Genomic DNA, 20,609 nt, shown 5'->3' on the forward strand with positions numbered 1-20,609 from the left:
ATTATCATCCTCATCATATGTTTAACATGTGCTCGTCTACCCTCTATGTCATATTCTATTTGTTGATCTGTCTACAGGAAACTGAAATCTGAATTACATCAACTCAGGAAGGAAGGGGCTGTCAAGACAGGAGGAGAGGAAAATGGAGATGAGAAGGTCTGTCACCGGTGTAGAAAGGAACTTGGATTTTTCTTTGACTCAGGCGAGATTTGTTCCAAATGCAACAATAAAGTTTGCAATGACTGTCAAGTGTTCACACCTTCTGGCAAAAAATGGCTCTGTACTGTCTGTGATAAACAGTTGTAAGTTCTCATTGCACATTATGTTTATGTTGGTTGTTTTATTTTTGATATCTATGGGAAAGTTATTATACTACATTTGGACCAACCATGGCGATTCAAATAATGCATAGTGCTCCAGAGTTACTCCTTATTGCCCAGATGTACCAGATCTGGACCAAACATGGCAATTCATATCATACATAGTGCTCTAGAGTTACTCCTTATTGCCCAGATGTACCAGATCTGGACCAAACATGGCAATTCATATCATACATAGTGCTCTAGAGTTACTCCTTATTGCCCCAGATGTACCAGATCTGGACCAAACATGGCAATTTAAATCACACATAGTGCTCCAGAGTTACTCCATATTGCCCCAGATGTACCAGATCTGGACCAAAAATGGCTATTCAAATCCCACACAGTATATCCAAATACCACATACCTCTGAAAATCAATTCCACATTGTATCATTATGAATTTGGATTTCCAATAAAAAAGTTAGTGTGTAACTTTTCTTGATCACACAGTACTGTATGTGCATTAAGTCACCTGTTGAGCACAGCATTGCATATGATGCTTTGCTGTTTCCGTTGATGGTAGTCGTTATCTATGGTTGTGAGCTCCTGACTGGACTTGAATAATGAATTGATTCAAATCTATTTACGTTATCAGTGGCCAGGGCATTGGCTCTCACTGAAGTAAATTGGTTCTAAATATCCTTAATTATCTTTGGGGTCCATTTCACTGTTTCTGTGACAATAACTGTGTAGTGCATTTATGGAGTTAACAAGGCAGAAAGATTATGTTTTTACCTTTAAGGTCCAAGTTTTAATTCAGTTAAATGATTAACAATTAAACCATTTCGAACTTTGCGTGGTGTGTGTCCATTGACTAGTCTCTGTGTTAGCCTACTACAAGGCTATGGGACTGACCAATGTTGTAAAGTTGAAATATTATTTCCATTTTCCATAATTTGTGGATAGTAATGTTGGATATTCATACTTGATTCTAATCTGAGACATTAGCCTGGATATAAACAATGCATTTCTCTCATTTCAGACAAATCAAATTAGGATCACCAAACTGGATTGGGGAGAAGGCTAATGAAAATGAAAGCCTACCCTCATTACAGGGTTCACAACTCATTAAAGTATCATTAGAGAACTCTAGGGCCAATTCGACAGTAACCAGTGTCGTGGATGAAGGAGAAGACACAAGGCGGTATTATGAGGACGACCTGTCTTACACTGATGAAGAATCAGAGAGTTACGGAAGTGAAGAACCTGATCATAAGAAATCACCTGGAAGGTTGGTTAAAGTTAGATCAGTATATAGCTTAATCTGAGTTTGTTTTCAATCTTAAACCACCTGGAAGATTGATTTAAGTTATATCTGTATAGCTTAATCTGTGTTTGTTTTGAATCTAGATATCAACTGGAAGGTTAGTTTTTAAAGTTAGATCTGTATAGCTTAATCTGTGTTTGTTTCAATCTAGAAATCACCTGGAAGGTTGGTTTTAGTTAGATCAGTATAGCTTAATCTGTGTTTGTTTCAATCTAAAATCGCCTGGAGATTGATTTAAGTTAGATATTACTATTCACAGTATTCAGCTATTTAACATTCAAAATTTGATGAGTTCTCCGTCATCATTTCCGAACACTTTCTCTTTTCAGAAATGTAACCTTTGACTCACCATTACGCCAGTCTGCAGTGCCATCTGACTTAGGTAAGACAGTTTTGCCATTCTAATCTACATTAGAAGAAATTGATTTTCTTATTTTCTTCATTTTCTCTACATCAGTTTGTCCCTTTCTTTTTTATGCAATCTCACTTTCCATCTTTGTGCACAAGCCTAACTTTTCTATGCAGAATCTCTCTATTCTAAAGGTTATGTTTTACTTTATAAAGAAAATCAAATTCAAAATGTTATCTGAATAGGCCAATGGACTGTACCTCGTCCTGTCGTTGCTATAGTGCTTACTCTTACGCTTATCGTGAAAAATGGAGGGTTATATTTAACTCTCTATTTATAATAATAAGTTACTGGTATTCAGGTTGTTTCTGATATATGGTACTATACCCAGGTTATTTCTGATAATATTCTGCTACTATGCCCAGATTGTTCTGATATGTACTGGAATAAGCCTAACATGCAACACTTGGGTAATTGCTGCAGCCTAGTTATTCCTCAATGATTATTACATGAATACACCTAATGTATGCAGTGACTAGTTGCTACAACCTACTAGTTGCTACAAAGACCTAGTTATTTCTTATTATTTGCATTGTCATCATGATTGGTACAATAGACAAAAATTTATTGAAAATCAATATCATCAGATGTGATTAGTATTAACAGATGTTTTATACAGATGTTTTATGTCAGTGCTATGCTTGACTACAACCTTATATCCCTGCATGGAATGTAAAGCTTACAATGTTTCTAGTTTTGATATTATTGCTGTTTGTAGCCCTATTTTAAGGTATGTGCATGAGTTTGTTTACTTCATTTCTCTCATGCATAAACATCAGAAAAATAGTTATCAACATAGAATCTGAAGTGGATGTTTGCTTGCATTCCATGTTCAAACATGCCTTGCTTTCACTTGATTCAAAAATATAGAATTCTTGGAAATCATGACATAAAGACAGAAAGATAGAAACAGAACATGTGATTGATAATGTATGGATTGGGTTAAGACACAGAAACTAATATATAATTTATGAATTTAATATTATCCTTGGGAGGTATTCACCTGCTAGTCCTATGCATGTAGGTTAATCAATGAGCTAAAATGGGCTAATAGCGCTGAACTATTGTTTCAATTTTATTTTGTGGAGAAATTGTTAGGTCTCACAATTCAGTCATATGAAAAGAATTCTGCCTGTCATGGGTGGTCATCTAGTAGAGAATGACAAATATTTCATGCAATATTGGATGTCTCTTGATATGGCTGATCAGTGTTTATAAAGTTGCTGTTACATTATTTGTGATTGATTGAGGTTATATTGGAATGAATGATATTAATGGGAAGAATATAATCCCAGCAGTGACCAAGAGTGAACACTGAGCAATAATGAAAGCTGTAGTGTAGGTAATTTTTAAACACTGGTGGTATATCCACTGTCTAATTTGGTCCTGATCTAGTATAAAATTGAGGAAGTTATATATTATCCTACTCTAGTCTAAAAGACCTGAGATGCTAACTTACTAACCAACACACTCAGCATTGTTGATGAATGCTTAGGTCTATACAACCAGTTGTTCAAACTTTGGCTGCGTGCCTGTTGCCAGTGTTGAACAAGTGTTAGAGTTCGATACAATGGAGTCCATGGAAGCAGCAATAGAAGAACTGACCCCTTGGCCTCTATTGGCTGGAGTATGTCAAAGGAATTGTTTTTCATTGTATCCACTGTTCAGACAATGGATGTAAAAATTAAGCAGTTAAAACCAAGAATTGTATGAAACCTGTATTGTGCTTCATATTACAGTTTCAAGATGCTTTCATCACCCACCCATTCAGCCTTTCTGTTTGTGCTGTAGGCGTTGCTAGTCATCATGCATTGTTGAAGGCATTTATTCTGTCTAGCCTACCATGATATTGTTGCAGTGACTGTTTGTTTCAAATTGGTGCAATTTTGCAGCAGGTTACAAGGTGTTTGCACCTTATAAATGTATCTGACCTGTGTATTAAATAGATCTCCAGAATATTGTACAAGGCTGGTCTGTACAATACGATTTATGAACTGTTACAAACAATTCCGATAACAGTTGGTCCCTGTTAATTCTATTGAAATATTTGTACAATTTCGGTTTAGCTTAAGTTGATATGTTAGCTGTGGTTTAGTATGTGTCTGCTCTGCAGTGTAGTGGTATTTGAGCATATCCATAATGCAGCTCTGACTGTAGGTGCAACCCTAGTGGTTCTTATTCCTGCAAAAAAGCTGTTTGATGTGGGAGTGTCCTTCTGTAGTCACCGTATGGATGGTAATAATGGCCACAGACATGTTTCAAATATGAAAACTGTAACAATTGAATATGGATATAATGGGTTGACCTCCAGGAGAGGGTCCTTCAGTGAAAATTGTCAGCATTACAAAAACAGAGGGGAGAACAACTGTTGATATTGTTAACAAATGTATTCTTTAAACGAATGGGCAACGGTTTCTCAGCGAGTAATTTGCTTGCATTATTGAAATGTTTGCTGTATGTATACTTGTGTAACAGCCAGAAAGATACCATAAAAAAGAGCAAAGGAGAGTCAGAAAGAACTACAGAGGGGGGGTTGAGGAGATTGCTAGGAGGGCTGCCTAGGGTGAGGGGTCTCTCAATTAGTGGAAGAGGGAGAAGAAGAGTGTCAGAAACAGAGTAGAAAGACTTTCTATGACAGGCACTGATTTTAGTGACCTCATTGCAAGCCTGGATAAGTCTAAAATGACATCGTCATTTTAGCAAGGCATTGCCATAGAGGTTTGGCTGAGGTTGAGTATGTATACAGAGAAAATAGGGGGGTGGGGAGGGGGGGTGGGGAGGGGAGCTTAGCAGCATCAAGAACAACCCTAATGCTCGTGTACCCAGGGATTTTAGGGCTGTGTGAAGGGTTAGGGCTTCATGTTGATTTTTGTACAAAGACATGTTTTATTGTTATTGGGCACATGAAGGAGAGAGATGCTGGCATAAATGAGATTGTGTATAAAGCTGGTTACAATCTTAGTGTTCTGCCACTTTACATGTGAATTGATCAGAAGCTATGGTGTTATCACGAGACACGAGATGTTTAAGATGAGATATCTGCTCTTCCATCTAGAAGACAAAACATTGACTGCATCATCTCAATTCTGTGATGATTCTCTGCTAGAATCTTCTCCACAGTTCCGTGCCACTCATTGCTTATAAAAATCAGTTGAATATTTTGGTGGTTTTGGTCTTCCTAAGTGAGTTAATTCATTTTTACATTATGTATTATCATACATGCTAACTTCACACAGGGTTTGTAGTACCTTTTTGTGGAAACGCTCATGGTGTCTCTCACTTTTGTTTCTTGGTCTAGGTCAAGGTGATTCCAAGCATATGGGATCAGCAAATAAGAACAAGACCCTCCTCCACAAACACTGGCATGCAGGGAGTCAGGGGTGGGTCCATCCCGCCTTTCAAACACCCATCAAACCCAATCCAAATGTAGTTCGCCCTTACGAACGTTCACTAAGTTTTGATAACCGTTATCTAGAGGACAATTACAAGTCAAGTACCTTTAATCATATTACTGAGTTACCATATTTCAGCATTTTTACTCAAGCACCTGTCAGAAGGAAAGAAAACCCTCTTCCAGGGCAGCCACCCTTTCAATGGACCAGTGGGCCCAAAGCCCACAGCATTGATTCGGGTGCAAGTGTTACATTTTCTGGAAGTACTTGTAGCACCGGAGCCGTGGAGGAGGATGAGGAGGAGGCAGACAGTGGGTCTGACCTGGATTCAGCTGAGATCGTGATGAGCGACGAGCTCTCCGACGACCCTCCCGTCAGTGTATCCACACAGACAGAACCCACAGAGGACTATAAGAGAGAGGTGTATTTAGGTGGGACAGTGCAGGAGGTGGATGCCCCTAGGGCCTTCATGGACTACGTGGTGCTCGATAAAGTAGAAGAGGCTTTCATTTATTACACCGAAGAGGCAAACAAAAGACCCCCTCACAGACAGAGGAAGTTGTCGTGCGATCTGGTCAGCGACGACGAGGAAATTCGAACTATTTTGAGGCAAAGATCGGATCCAGGAGAACTGACTATACAGGCTAATAGAAACTGGACGTTCTTACCGGTACTCCAATTCAAGGAGCGACAAAGACTAGTCCCTAATGAACCACAAGTCTTTATACCTGTGAACAGAGCTCGGCCTTTACCAGAGTCCGATCCATCGAGCTCCTCTGAGAGTTCACCTCTACCTGGCATGGAATCCCCATCATCTTCAGATTGTTCTCTAGATGATTTAGATAAAAAATTAACTGATAATAAGAACTTTATTCAGGCCTTGCTTCAAGAGAAGCAGACCATTGATAGAGAGGCTGATGGTAGGAGTGGGTTGAGGGGAACCGGGGTAGGTGCAATGGTGCAGCGGTTTGAGGCAGGGGTACATTCTGATGACGACCTCAAACCACTTGATTCATCACAACTTCCTCCTAAGAGAGTTCTCAAAGCTTCAAATATTGATTTTGCAGACTTTGATGAAGAGGAAGAGGTTAAGGGACCATCGGATCTCTTGAAAGGTCCCGACGCATTTTTTTTGGCGTATAGATCCCAGGCGTCGTCAGAGAGTGACTTATCAGTGATCATGGAAGATCCAGAAGAGGAGAAACCCACTCAGAGTGTGTAACACCGTTGACTTTATGCATGAATGCCTGCCATTGGTGCTATCATTATATAGTCAGAGAGCAACAAATATTACTTCTGGTAACTAATACCTCCTCACCCAAATAATTGCATCTCTAAATAGTTGGCTAGATGGGGCATGACAAATTGAATTTTGCATTATTTGATGCAGCCTGGATTACATTATGCTGTTGGTCAGTGTGTTGCTCTTGCATATACTCTTCTGTGTGCATGATCAATTATACACCTCTATCCATTTCCAGATCCGGTCTTGGTTATTCTGATTTATACAGGTATTAACTTATAATGCATCGAGGAATGTGGAATAATGTTGCTCATATATTTGTCCTGTAAATCTACTTCAAAATTTATTTTGAAAAGAGTAAAGAAAATTTATGGATAGAACTGGATTCAAAGCAGTGACCTCTGGGTTAAAAACCCAGCACTCTACCAACTGAGCTATTCAGTCATTAGTTACTGGTGATCCCTATATAGCTGTCGTTTCTTTGCTGGAGGCACCAGTCAGAAACCACAGTATACTATTCAACCAGGGATCACGCCCCAGTGTCCATAGGATACAGTACAACCAAAAGAGCGGCAGGGAAGGGATTTGATGTTTGGCTTCATGAATATCATTATATATACGTGAATGAATTATGGAGAACTGACTTAGAAACTGTCTTTCATATCCAACTGAGTTTTCCATCATTCATTATAATTTCGTTATAATTTATATTAGCGATATACACAAGATACCTACTGCATACCTACTGGATACCTACTTTATACCTACTGTGTACCTACTGTGTACCTACTGTATACCTACTGCATACAGTACTGCATACAGTACCTACTGGATACCTACTTTATACCTACTGTGTACCTACTGGATACTTACTGTGTACCTACTGTATACCTTCTGTATACCTTCTGTATACCTTCTGTATACCTTCTGTATACCTTCTGTATACCTTCTGTATACCTTCTGTATACCTTCTGTATACCTACTGTATACCTACTGGATACCTTCTGGATACCTACTGGATACCTACTGTGTACCTACTGGATACCTGCTGTATACCTACTGTTAAGAATGCCATTTAGTTAGCTCTAACAAATATCTCTTCTCTGATCAGAACATGCTACTACAGTATGGTACTGTGGATGGGTTTTATACTGGTTTGTACATTTAGTATAGATTTCTTCAGCATGAAGTAGAACGTTAAGCTCCATCTGGGTTATGGAAGCATGATTAGTTACCACCTTCAATCTGGTATAAACAACCTTCTCATAATCAGTGGTTACACTGTAGTATATCGTTAGAACAAATATGTTATTGGAGTAGGTACTTCATACGGCAATAAGCATTATGGCTGCTAAGAAATAACATAATCTTTAGAAACATTCCCAACCTTAATGAACATCATTTATTCATATTATAGGGGTCAAACAACTCAACAAGATTGTATTAACTTTTAAACAGACATTTTATTAAAGCCAGCAACTCATTTTGTAGAAATCATTTTGTAAGGAAGTATGTTTCAGGTAGACTATTGGTTTGCCTATGCCGGTATTGGTCTATATTCATGCAGATTTTACATAGCCATTATGCAAGTTTATTTTGGAATGAACTCTTGCATATGCAGTTGTATTAGATTTTGTCATGTTATGAAAGTTTGGAGATGTTTGTAATACTCTGGCACTAAGTAAGTATGCATAATATACTTAAGGATGTGTCTGTTTGTAGCGGCTGAAATATTTTAACGTTCTAACTTTCTTGCCACTGTCAGTTCAGAGACAAAGAGTCTTGTGAATTTTGAAAGAGCAGTTGAAATAAGTAAATTGTATAATGAACAGCAAGATAAATTAAATGAATTATAGGTAATAGCAACATACTTTACAGAATATAGTTGTAAATAATGTTATGATTAGAACAAACTTGCATCATCACTGAAATAATTATTATGTATCGCTGTGTGTGTGTATTTGTCCATTAAAGTAAAGGCCACCTATACTAACATGATCTGTATCACATTAGAGGCTACATACTATGCAACCAGCAATAACATTCAACTCTAGATAAATTCAATGAATGTAAACTTGTGCACAGCTAAACCTCCTTTGAATGTAAACAGTTCTTCTGGTTTGTCCATTAATCATGACCAAGGTTATATTTACAAACTCAGGTAATTTAATGTCGAACGATGCATTAAATTAAATTGCTAACTGACCTTGAAATCAGGAATGCTTTGTCTAAATTTAATATAACAAAAAATGTTTTCCATCTGTTTACTTGCTACTTATGATATAAGTTTAAGTTCAAATTTAAAATTGAAACTAAAGATTGCATTGAAATATTAATTATGTTGAGGGCTCATTCTAATAAGAATGATTACTCTCTGTTATTCAATATCCAGATAATTATGTAAATGATAATAATGATAATATAACAAATATCTAACTCAACATTAATGGAAATACTTGCAATATATCCAAGTCTCCTGCAACTAGTCAATTGGTTCTCTTCAGTTGCCATAGGTGATATGGTCCTGCAGACAGCTGGAATACCTGAAGACATATTTATTTAGTTCTCCATTTAGATCAGAATATTACATATGATATTTGGTCATTATGTTAGATCTAGCAAACTCATTTTTCATGATGAAATTGTTTTTATTATAATGTTAGGTATTCATAATATCACATAATACTACCAAGAATGGTTAACTAATTCTGGCAAAATTTAAAATATGATTTGATTGTTACTCTAAATATTAAATATGACTCTAAATATAAAATATTAAATATGATCTATTAAATATGATTTGATAACAACACAAATTAATAGATTGCATATATAGAAAGATGAAAGTACAACACAAATTAATAGATTGCATATTATAGAAAGATGAAAGGTATTCATAGAAGTCAGCACCAAATAGTTATAAATGTAGATACTGTATTAAGCAAGGAATAAAAAGTAACAGAATCAAGAGAAGTTTGTATAGAGAGAGATATATGTAGATGTAGTTTTTGATAATACTACTAACTACCTGTTGCTTATGAATTGTGAGTAGCTCTTACCATCAGACTTAGCTTAAAATAATAAACCATTGAAACGAACCAATGCTCACATTATTCATGTCTTCCATTATTGGTGCCTGTTGTGCCTGAACCAATTTATCAGTTGGCTGTAAATAATGTTACCAGTTTATACTGAACTCCATCTTCAGATGTGCTTTCCACTGTATAAATCTGAATTAAACTAATTATGAGAATATATTTTTGCTTTAATTTTGATTTTTCCTAGAAGGTGCATTATATGTTTGGAAAGGTACAAGTTTCATGTCATTTGACTGCAGATATATTTTTAAGTATCATTTTGTTACCATGTATTCCAGAATTTATATAAGTTTAATATTTGTGTGTGTGTCTATTTTTTCATATAATTATTTCATGTATATTTCCATGAATGCCTAGATGAAAAAAAAGAAAAAAAAAATGGTTAAAACTAATGGTTTGTGTTTTATTCACTTTTATAAATTATGTCGGTTGGATTTGTCCTCACCATAGACAACATTATTGAGATATCCCAAGCTGAAGGAAACTGAGAACATTATTGAGCATACTATCAATTTAGATACTTGCATATTACACACATCCATATCTCATACCTATATACTCCATTTTACATTATAATACTCCATTTTACATACCTCTATATTGCAACTGCAGAATATATATTGAGGCAAAATGGAAATCATTTTGCCCAGATATGAAAAGTTTTCTAAAAGTTTTTGTAAGTATCATATAGTGACAGATTTGGGCTGCATACCTTTTTAATCCAATCTTTTACCGACTTAGTTCGAAATATGCAACATCTTTCTTGTCAAATTTCATTTCATTCCATGTATTAAAACCAGTATAAATAGCAAATATTTATAGTTTTATTTATAGTTCAAAGAACTATTGAATATCAGAAAGAAACCAGAATGTGATGAAACATTTGAGATATACTGTACATACAGAGTAGGTAAGGTTCTTAAAAGGTTAACACATTAAATGAATATAAAATGACTGTAGATTTGGGCTGCATACCTATTTTATCCAATCTTCCACCGATTTAGTTTCGAAAGTTGCAACATCTTTCTTGTCAAATTTCATTTCATTTATGTATTAAAACCAGTATAAATAGCAAATATTTATAGTTGTATTTATAGTTCAAAGAACTATTGAATATCAGAAAGAAACCAGAATGTGATGAAACATTTTATAAAGAGTAAGTAAGATTCTTGTAAGGTTAACACATTAAATGAATAAACAATGACTGAAAATATATTAAGGTTTCTTAATGATCAGACTGGATGAATATTGCAGCATGATAAATGAAAGAATTCCTGTAAAGTTGAATTCTAAATTTCGGAATGATCTCTGAGGTTTCAGCTGGATTGAATCATAAGGCCCGTAAGTGGGACATGCAGTGGGTAGTTATTGTCATTCCTAATTTTGTCTGTAATTCTCATGAATTCACTCCTAGCAGCTGCATTCACAATTACTCTCAATGACTGACTGACTGACTCACAATGACTGACAAATTACTCTCAATTACTATTCAATATCTGTGACGTATACTAAAGAAACTTTATCATTTTATTCTTATCTCTCGATGATATAAAGTGGTGCCAAACAGGTATAGAACAGATAATATCGGCAGAATGAGAGAACTGAAAACATTTTCTTTTGCACATTTATTAAAATAATGACACCATATAAACTAAACTTGATACAATATAATACACTTTGCTCAATATCTTTGATATATTACAACTGAAATGTCAGGTTGTCGTCGATATATTCCCCTAAGTAGTTTTCCCTTGCATGCCAGTGTTTATAGCTTCTCCCTGTTAAGGAACCATTGTAGAATTATACATATTAATATATATTGGAACCTTACTTTACACTCTTCAGTTTATTTTAATTGCCAATAACGAGTATCGTCAATAATGAAAATACCAAAGTTTCTTCTACTTTCATATTTTTCCGTTCTTGATATTCTTTTTCTTGTTAACTTTGAGCAGTTTGAAGTTTCAATGCACTGACACTGTACTATCAGTGAAAGTCACCTTTTTCAATTAATTTGCAGTGTAATTTGCTTGCTTCATCGTTAGACTCTTCTTTGGTAAAAGCTTTAGTAACTTACTGTACTCCCCGTACTTTCCCTAACATTCACATTCTTTGCCAATTCTACAACCTTTTTTTTCTCTACTTTGCAAAACTCTCTATCACTCGTTATGGTTCACTATCGAATACTATCCAATACACAAAACTAATTTTGTGCAATTGGTTATTCATGAGTTCCCCCCACCCCTGAACTCCTTGCATGCCCCAACCAGACGAGATAGCTTATTCGGATTCTGTCGCAGTTTGATCCAGCCTTGCCCACTTCAAATCATCATGACTTCTAAAGAGGTACAATTTATTCTATTTTGGTTTAGTACTATTAAGCCCTCCTCCTTGGCATAGTTTATAAGACCATGCAAAGGAACATGAAGGTGGTATTCTCCAAAACGTTTGAAATCATTTTGTTCATAAGATGCATCTAGTTAATTGTGCATGGTTGTTATGTTCTTTGCTCAATAATGAACTGTGTCAATCTTTTATATATGCGCAATGTCTACAGTGATTGTTTCCAGAATTCAAACAGCAAAACCAACTGAAATACTTCTGAATCTGCTGCCCGTTTCATATTTTCAGCTGATTTTGTAACATGTCTGCTTTTTCACTTGATATTTGTCGTGGAGAGCACTTTAATTAATTCTGAGTTTTCTTAATTAGAGTATGACCTTCAGTCTGCTCTAACACCGCTAATGAGCTTAGCACAGCTTTCCTGTTTCAAAGAGATGTGAATCATTTTGACTTTTGAAATTGATATTTACTCACTTTTTTTTGCAACACCCTTTTTTATTGCTTTTTCTGAAATAATTGTATGTCTGTATTTTCTGTTTAATTTCACTGATATATTTTACTTCAAAGATTTTAATCTGTTCTGCTATTTCATACATTTTATTTAGCTTTTGATATATTAAGTGTACTTTATTCATGAATATTCCATACTGTCTCTGTTATATGTCTCACCAACTTTTTCTACCCATTTGTGTTTGGTTAGTTTTCTGTCGGTCTTGAAATAATCTCAGGTTAATACTTTTTATATCATTGCAGTAGAGTCAGGCTTCTGGTTTCTCAGTAAATGATTATATCACACATTCTAGTCCTTTAATTCGGTTCACCTCACCATGTTATAGTTACATTAGTTTTTACCATTAGACAGCTTCAATGGTTTTGCATTTTAACAAGTCAAAGTGTTTGCTATATGGTTCCTACATGATCTGTATAGAGTGCATGCCAATGAAACAATACGACTACAACCTCATTAACTCATTAACAGTCGTACCCTTGATTACCCCTCCTTGCAGTGCCTTACAGTGCATGTATCTCTATAACGCATGAACTAACACAGAACATTCAACCCATGTTGCATGTATTCTGCTTAATGTATAGATAAACCATATCATATTATCTTGATATCTGCTTTTAGACAGTTTTTCATGTTTTGCTAGGTAATTAGATCTCCATATAACAACAGATAGCTGCATGTTATACTATCATATCTCAAAATTTGCTGGCTTCGGATTGTTGTCATCAGTCAATGGGAAGAGCGTGTTTTTGTCATCACTGAAGAGTTAACTATTTAATATTAAAGTCATACTTTTATTGATTGTAGCCAATATTTATAATTCCGGGACAAAATACTATTTGTACTCTCCGTGTGACATTTCTCGAGTCAAACTGCTCGCTTGTTTTATCCGTAGAAACTGTAAGTGAGGAATCGGAGGAAGAGGGCAGCACATCGACAGTAGGGAGACAGGGTGACGAACAGTACTCAGATGGCTACCCAAGACCGTATCCTTACCCCGATGAGTACCAAGGAGATAAACAAAACGTGGAAGCTGATGTTCACTCCAATGGAGAGGTATCATTTATGTTTCCTCTCACAAAATTGGGCAATATTTGGCCTTAAATGATTAGATGTATTATGTAATAGTTGATTTTCAGCTGTACACTATACTGATTAGTGAGGGTGTCACACACACTCAGTAAAGTACACTATATACTGATCTGTATTCATCGGTGAGGGTGTCACATACACTCAGTAAAGTACACTATATACTGATCTGTATTCATTAGTGAGGGTGTCACATACACTCAGCAAAGTACACTATATACTGATCTGTATTCATTAGTGAGGGTGTCACATACACTCAGTAAAGTACACTGTACTGATCTGTATTCATTAGTGAGGGTGTCACACACACTCAGTAAAGTACACTGTACTGATCTGTATTCATTAGTGAGGGTGTCACATACACTCAGTAAAGTACACTGTACTGATCTGTATTCCTTAGTGAGGGTGTCACATACACTCAGTAAAGTTCACTGTACTGATCTGTATTCATTAGTGAGGGTGTCACATACACTCAGTAAAGTACACTGTACTGATCTGTATTCATTAGTGAGGGTGTCACACACACTCAGTAAAGTACACTGTACTGATCTGTATTCATTAGTGAGGGTGTCACACACACTCAGTAAAGTACATTGTACTGATCTGTATTCATTAGTGAGGGTGTCATACACTCAGTAAAGTACACTATATACTGTAATAAGGGCCACACTTATACTCACTATAAAACCAATTTGTAAGACAGAAGGGGAAAAAGAAAAAAAATCATTGTGATTTTTAAGAGACTAAGAAGTTAAACTGCATTTGTTTGTGTTACCTTTGTTTTTTACAGCATCAGAATATGTTACTTTCTGGGATGTGAAGATTATTTGGTGTCATTTATATATCTAACACATGACTTCTCTCTCCTACAGAATGGATCATATGTTCCTCCAGCTCGCAAACAGAAACAGGTGGTTGACACCACCCCTAATCTAAGGGGGGATGAGTGGGAACAGATGCTGAATGGAAGACTAAAAGATGCAGTAAGTAGATGGATGGCCACATCATAATCATCCCTGTCATATAATGGTTTGAGCTATATTAGTGGTTATAGTATGTTGACTCCCTGTCACATAATGGTTTCAACTGTAGGAATGGCCATATACAAGATGGACTGTAATTATTCCTAATGGTGTTCTTACATCTACCTGCTGAGCTTAGGTATTTAAGTGGCTGTTTCCTTATTACTGGTCTCCCGATACTGGGTTTAAGTGTATAAGTAGCCATTATTCAATTGCTCACTGTCAAATGCCAGATCTTAGTGTAGGATTAGTCAGTACCTATTTCCCCCCCCCCCCCACCAATTCCCCTGTCACATAGTAACTACATTACTAGCTTGTATGTAATGGCTTGCTGTCAAATACCAATCTATTAAACTTTATAGTCAGCCATTACCTATCGACCCTGTCACATGGTAACTACATTACTAACTTATATATTATGGCTTGCTGTCAAATACCAATCTAACTTTCTAATCAGCCATTACCTATCGCCCCCTCCCATACCCCCCTGTCACAAGCTGGTTCAATCTTGCTTGGTTCATTTGGTGTTTCTCGTTATTTTGATGACCTTTGTATCCTGATGATGAAATTCTTGTGATCATATTTCTGACAAGTACTCTATCGCTGCCTCAATGTTATAATGTCGCAGTAACAATTTATACTGAAACATTCTAACCTGTGTGGTGTTCATTGGGCAATAACTTAAACTGTACAGACAGCAATCTGTTCATATCTTACATTAGTATTGTAACTCATCAGTCAAACCCAGTCATATGCTATATGTTTAAGATGACACTAACTGATAAAGAATGCATTGATATTTGTAAACGGCAATAACTTGTATAACTCGGTTAGCTCAGGCTTCATATTAACATTTTACAAGGAGAAGCAAATCTAACTAACTTTAATACTTCACTGTATGCGACTCCACTGCCAACCCTCTCATTGTCATCTGGTTCAAGTTGTCATCTGGTTCAAGTTGTCATCTGGTTCAAGTCGTAATGTGATGGCCTCTCACTCTGTTAGCTTCTCGACAGCCACTATGAAAAGCAGGGCATTGCTAACTATGAAACATTAACAAAAGCATATTGAACATGCACAGTCATTATTCTTAAAAATATTATTGGATCAAATTTTTCAATTGGAGGGGGAGGGGAGGGGAGGGGTGGTGGAGGGGAGGGGGATGTATTCAATCTGTTGAGGAAAGAGTAGCAGGGCTCTGCATTCTTAAAGAAGTAGCATTGCTGAAGTGAACCTATTGCAGTTAAATATTGCATCTGCTACTGATAGGTGGCAGTATTGCTGAAGTGATCCTATTGCAGTTAAATATTGCATCTGCTACTGATAGGTGGCAGCATTGCTGAAGTGCACCTATTGCAGTTAAATATTGCACCTGCTACTGACTGGTGGCAGCATTGCTGAAGTGAACCTATTGCAGTTAAATATTGCATCTGCTACTGACTGGTGGCAGCATTGATGAAGTGAACCTATTGCAGTTAAATATTGCACCTGCTACTGATAGGTGGCAGCATTGCTGAAGTGAACCTATTGCAGTTAAATATTGCATCTTCTACTGATAGGTGGCAGCATTGCTGAAGTGAACCTATTGCAGTTAAATATTGCATCTTCTACTGATAGGTGGCAGCATTGCTGAAGTGAACCTATTGCAGTTAAATACTGCATCTGCTACTGATAGGTGGCAGCATTGCTGAAGTGAACCTATTGCAGTTAAATATTGCATCTTCTACTGATAGGTGGCAGCATTGCTGATATGAACCTATTGCAGTTAAATATTGCATCTGCTACTGATAGGTGGCAGTATTGCTGAAGTGCACCTATTGCAGTTAAATATTGCATCTGCTACTGACTGGTGGTAGCATTGCATATCTGACAATCATTATTAATCACATGCAAGGCATTGTGAACAAGTTCTTGATTTAAACCACTTGTACTGAAAAAAATAATTGGATTTCAGATAAAGGTTGGTAATTGAAGCTATTTACCCAGAAGACTTGACTATGAGATGCACTTTGCAACACCAGCCATCATCATAAAGTGTGTACAGTGTCTGAACTTTTTGTAAGTTGTTCAAAATTACAGATCTATTGACCATATGACTTTATATGCGGACACCCTAACCACTAGGCTATGGATGCTGGTTGTATGTCCAGAGGTTCAAAACCGGTAAGGAAGGTCGTAATTCCACTGTAGGCATTTTCCATCTGTATCGAACAATACTAGTTCTGACTTGGTGACATATTTGCCTTACTCTAGGGATCAAACATGATTCTAAACCAACAGATATCTGTAAAACAAAATAGGGTGTCACTTAATGATGGTATCAGTATCTTCAGCGGCAGATAAAGTTTATACATAAGATATAAACAGAAAGAGATTTCAATTAATTTAATCAATCAGTGAAGAGAGGTACACAAGTTAAAGACAAACTAATTTCTCAGAGATTGATTATACCAGATGCTTAGAAACTGCAAGTGAAATATTTCTCAATTCCTAACTTTTTGTCCAGAACTACAATTTATTACCAGGATAGGCAAAGGGTGGTAAAGGCAGTACCGGTATTTTAACAATGACTGTCAGCCTACATACTAGTTACTGTAACTATTGTGATATTGGTGAACTGCTAATTCCCATAGCATTCTGGAGGTATATCTATCTGGTAACTTCAGACGGTTTTCAAACATCATCTATGTCCTTTCTTTGCTGGTAAAGTAACATAGATACTAGATAGTCTTTACTTTAAATTGTCCCAAACTCAATAAAAGACAGTGTGTATGAGATGGCTTGCCAGCCAGCTAGATTTAGCTGCTGGGTTTTCATCTTGTGTGTTCAGTGATGCCTAGAGGAGTGATGCCTCTAGGAGTGATGCCTCCAGGGGTGATGCCTCCAGTAGGTTTAACCTTCTTTATCTTCCAGGTATTACCTAGGAGGAGGTATACCTATTTGATTGATGAGGAAAGTATATAGCATGTCCCATGCTTGGTATATGGGGTGTTTTGATATGTAGCATGCTTTCATTATTGCTGTACAATTGGTACAGCAGGACACTACACTGAGTTGCTTTCATATTGATTTGGCTCCTTGCCAACTATTTGCTCGTGTAATGGTAGGGTTTGCATGATCATTTGGAGTACTTCTAATATCACCAAAAACTAAACAACATACTTGCAGAATCAAGCAAGGTAAACTTGAGGACCTGTTTGATTGAAAGCAATTAAAACATTGTATCCTTGGTGTGAAAGGATCCTTGTAGTCTTTTGAAACCCCTGGTAACATTAATGTCTCCAGTGGTACATTAATGTCTCCAGTGCTAACAGCCTTTCCTATAAACATGACACAAATGGATAGGTTTATGAGCACCTTGTTGTCTATCCACTCATTTCAAGTGCTCTCTCCCTTTTCTATTCATGCTAAAAGTTTATGAGTGTCCAGGATAACATTAATGTTAGATTTGGTATCTTTCTTTGGTTTTCCTATGGTAATTTCTTTGGTATATAAACAGCTATACTCCAGGGAGCTTGTCATCTCTAATGCTATTGAAAGGCATGGCTTGAGAATACTGTACAGTATCTTTGTTACGGTCTGTTCTCGGGTAAGAATGAATTGAAGAAACAACGGATGTGAAGGTGTAGTTGATTCTACCCTCTACTAGCCAGTAATGAGTTGCGGTGTTTGTAATGTAATGTTTGCTATCGATGGATAGAACATGATTTACTGTAGGCCTGCTTGCAACACACTGGTAGTTAATGTACCAAGGCAGGTAGGACTACAACACACTGCTAGTTAATGTACCATGGTAGGCTAATTGGCAAATCAATGTATGATTGCAAATGTTATGATCAATTTAGTTAGTTACATTTTAGACTGACCAAACATATATATGTGTTTATGAAGGATTATGTAATATTAGTAACTTGTGCACAACTGGTTGTTTGGACAGCTAAAAGTTGAAACTAACATGAGGAACATGTTTTTTGCCTGATGCAGTTGTAAGCATTTGGAGTAGTTTTCATTGTATCTGCCCATTCAGTCTGTTGTGATAGTTTAATAGAATTTCAAACTGTCAGTGTTCTTCATGAATGCGTTCAATCATGCAATCATCTCATTTGAGGTTACTGTTGTTTTTGTTACTTGTTTTTAGAATATTGCTTATTAATATTACAAAGAAAATTGAGAGAAAATTAATAATTTATCCCTTGCATGTTTGAAGAAGTATATTGTGGAAGGTAAGCCATGAATTACTAATGAAATGTAGCAGTACTGATAAAGCAGACCATTGCTTCAATATGCTGGTTGGAAGGTTCTGGTGCTGAGAAGATATGTCTGGCACTTGTATTTATATACTCTGGCTAGACTGCTACATTCTAAATGTGAATCATGGATTGTTCACAATAATTTGACGCGACTCTTTTGCTCCAGTTTCTAAACATTGTTGCACATCAATATTGCATCTATGTATAATTACATATAAGTACTGCATACATGTATAATAACATTGTATATGAAACAGAACTCTCACCTTGAATGGGATTAAATGGTATATAAAGTAAAAAAGCAAGGAAAATATTGAAGTGCATAGTTACATCATTTGGTTAAAATTAATGCAAACATGTTTAGTGGATGGTTGAAAAAGTATACAATTCTTATAAATATACTCATATTGATGTAGCACAATGAATGTTACTTTGATTCAACAAATCATGACAAACTATTGAGTATAAAAGGCCTATGTTAAATATTGCAATAGTGTGTCTCTGATTGTTGCTGTATGTAGATATTCATAGAAGTGGTTGCTAGTACTGATATCAGCACTAGTGTGTCTCTAAATGTTGCTGTATGTAGATATTAATAGCAGTGGTTGCTTGTTTGTATTGATATCAGCAATAGTGTGTCTCTAATTGTTGCTGCATGTAGATATTCATAGGAGTGGTTGCTTGTTAGTATTGATATCAGCAATATTGTGTCTCTCATTGTTGCTGTATGTAGATATTAATAGCAGTGGTTGCTTGTTAGTATTGATATCAGCACTAGTGTGTCTCTAATTGTTGCTGTATGTAGATATTAATAGCAGTGGTTGCTTGTTTGTATTGATATCAGCAATAGTGTGTCTCTAATTGTTGCTGTATGTAGATATTAATAGCAGTGGTTGCTTGTTAGTATTGATATCAGCAATATTGTGTCTCTCATTGTTGCTGTATGTAGATATTAATAGCAGTGGTTGCTTGTTAGTATTGATATCAGCACTAGTGTGTCTCTAATTGTTGCTGTATGTAGATATTAATAGCAGTGGTTGCTTGTTTGTATTGATATCAGCAATAGTGTGTCTCTAATTGTTGCTGTATGTAGATATTAATAGCAGTGGTTGCTTGTTTGTATTGATATCAGCAATAGTGTGTCTCTAATTGTTGCTGTATGTAGATATTCATAGGAGTGGTTGCTTGTTAGTATTGATATCAGCAGTAATGTGTCTCTAATTGTTGCTGTATGTAGATATTAATAGCAGTGGTTGCTTGTTTGAATTGATATCAGCAATAGTGTGTCTCTCATTGTTGCTGTATGTAGATATTCATAGGAGTGGTTGCTTGCTAGTTTTGATATCAGCATCTACAGTTGGCAACTACTGTACTACTGCTTTTAACTTATCATAATCAAACCCTGCCTGCATTTATTCAAAACTCTGTTATCAGGTGATGGTAGATTGGCTGGCTGCCTTATACCACACACAGTTATGACTGTATTGGTTATACCATTCAATGTATGCTAAATCAGTGGATAGGAACGGCTTCTGTAGTGATGTCCATTTATCTCTCCCTCTTGTAGAAGTGAAACTTTATCATATCCGCTTTGGCATTTCTGTAGAAGAGTATGGTGCTACGACTC

The 20,609-nt window shown here is 36.2% G+C and overlaps 1 protein-coding gene across 6 annotated transcripts in view; it reads left to right on the plus strand.

Moving 5' to 3' along the window:
* The window catches only part of LOC139962499 (synaptotagmin-like protein 5), a 63,996-nt gene that overhangs the window by 26,304 nt on the left and 17,083 nt on the right, over positions 1 to 20,609 (plus strand). For 5 of the 6 annotated variants that reach the window (XM_071962515.1, XM_071962519.1, XM_071962518.1 and 2 more), the window contains 6 exons: positions 78 to 302; positions 1,344 to 1,592; positions 1,958 to 2,010; positions 6,497 to 6,643; positions 13,517 to 13,677; positions 14,583 to 14,693. In XM_071962515.1, the coding sequence (XP_071818616.1) occupies positions 78 to 302; positions 1,344 to 1,592; positions 1,958 to 2,010; positions 6,497 to 6,643; positions 13,517 to 13,677; positions 14,583 to 14,693 (946 nt within the window). The remainder of the gene's footprint in view (positions 1 to 77; positions 303 to 1,343; positions 1,593 to 1,957; positions 2,011 to 6,496; positions 6,644 to 13,516; positions 13,678 to 14,582; positions 14,694 to 20,609) is intronic. The other variant, XM_071962521.1, reaches the window with a different exon arrangement.

The sequence above is a fragment of the Apostichopus japonicus genome, chromosome 21 (genome assembly GCF_037975245.1).
Source record: "Apostichopus japonicus isolate 1M-3 chromosome 21, ASM3797524v1, whole genome shotgun sequence".
Lineage (NCBI taxonomy): Eukaryota > Metazoa > Echinodermata > Holothuroidea > Aspidochirotida > Stichopodidae > Apostichopus > Apostichopus japonicus.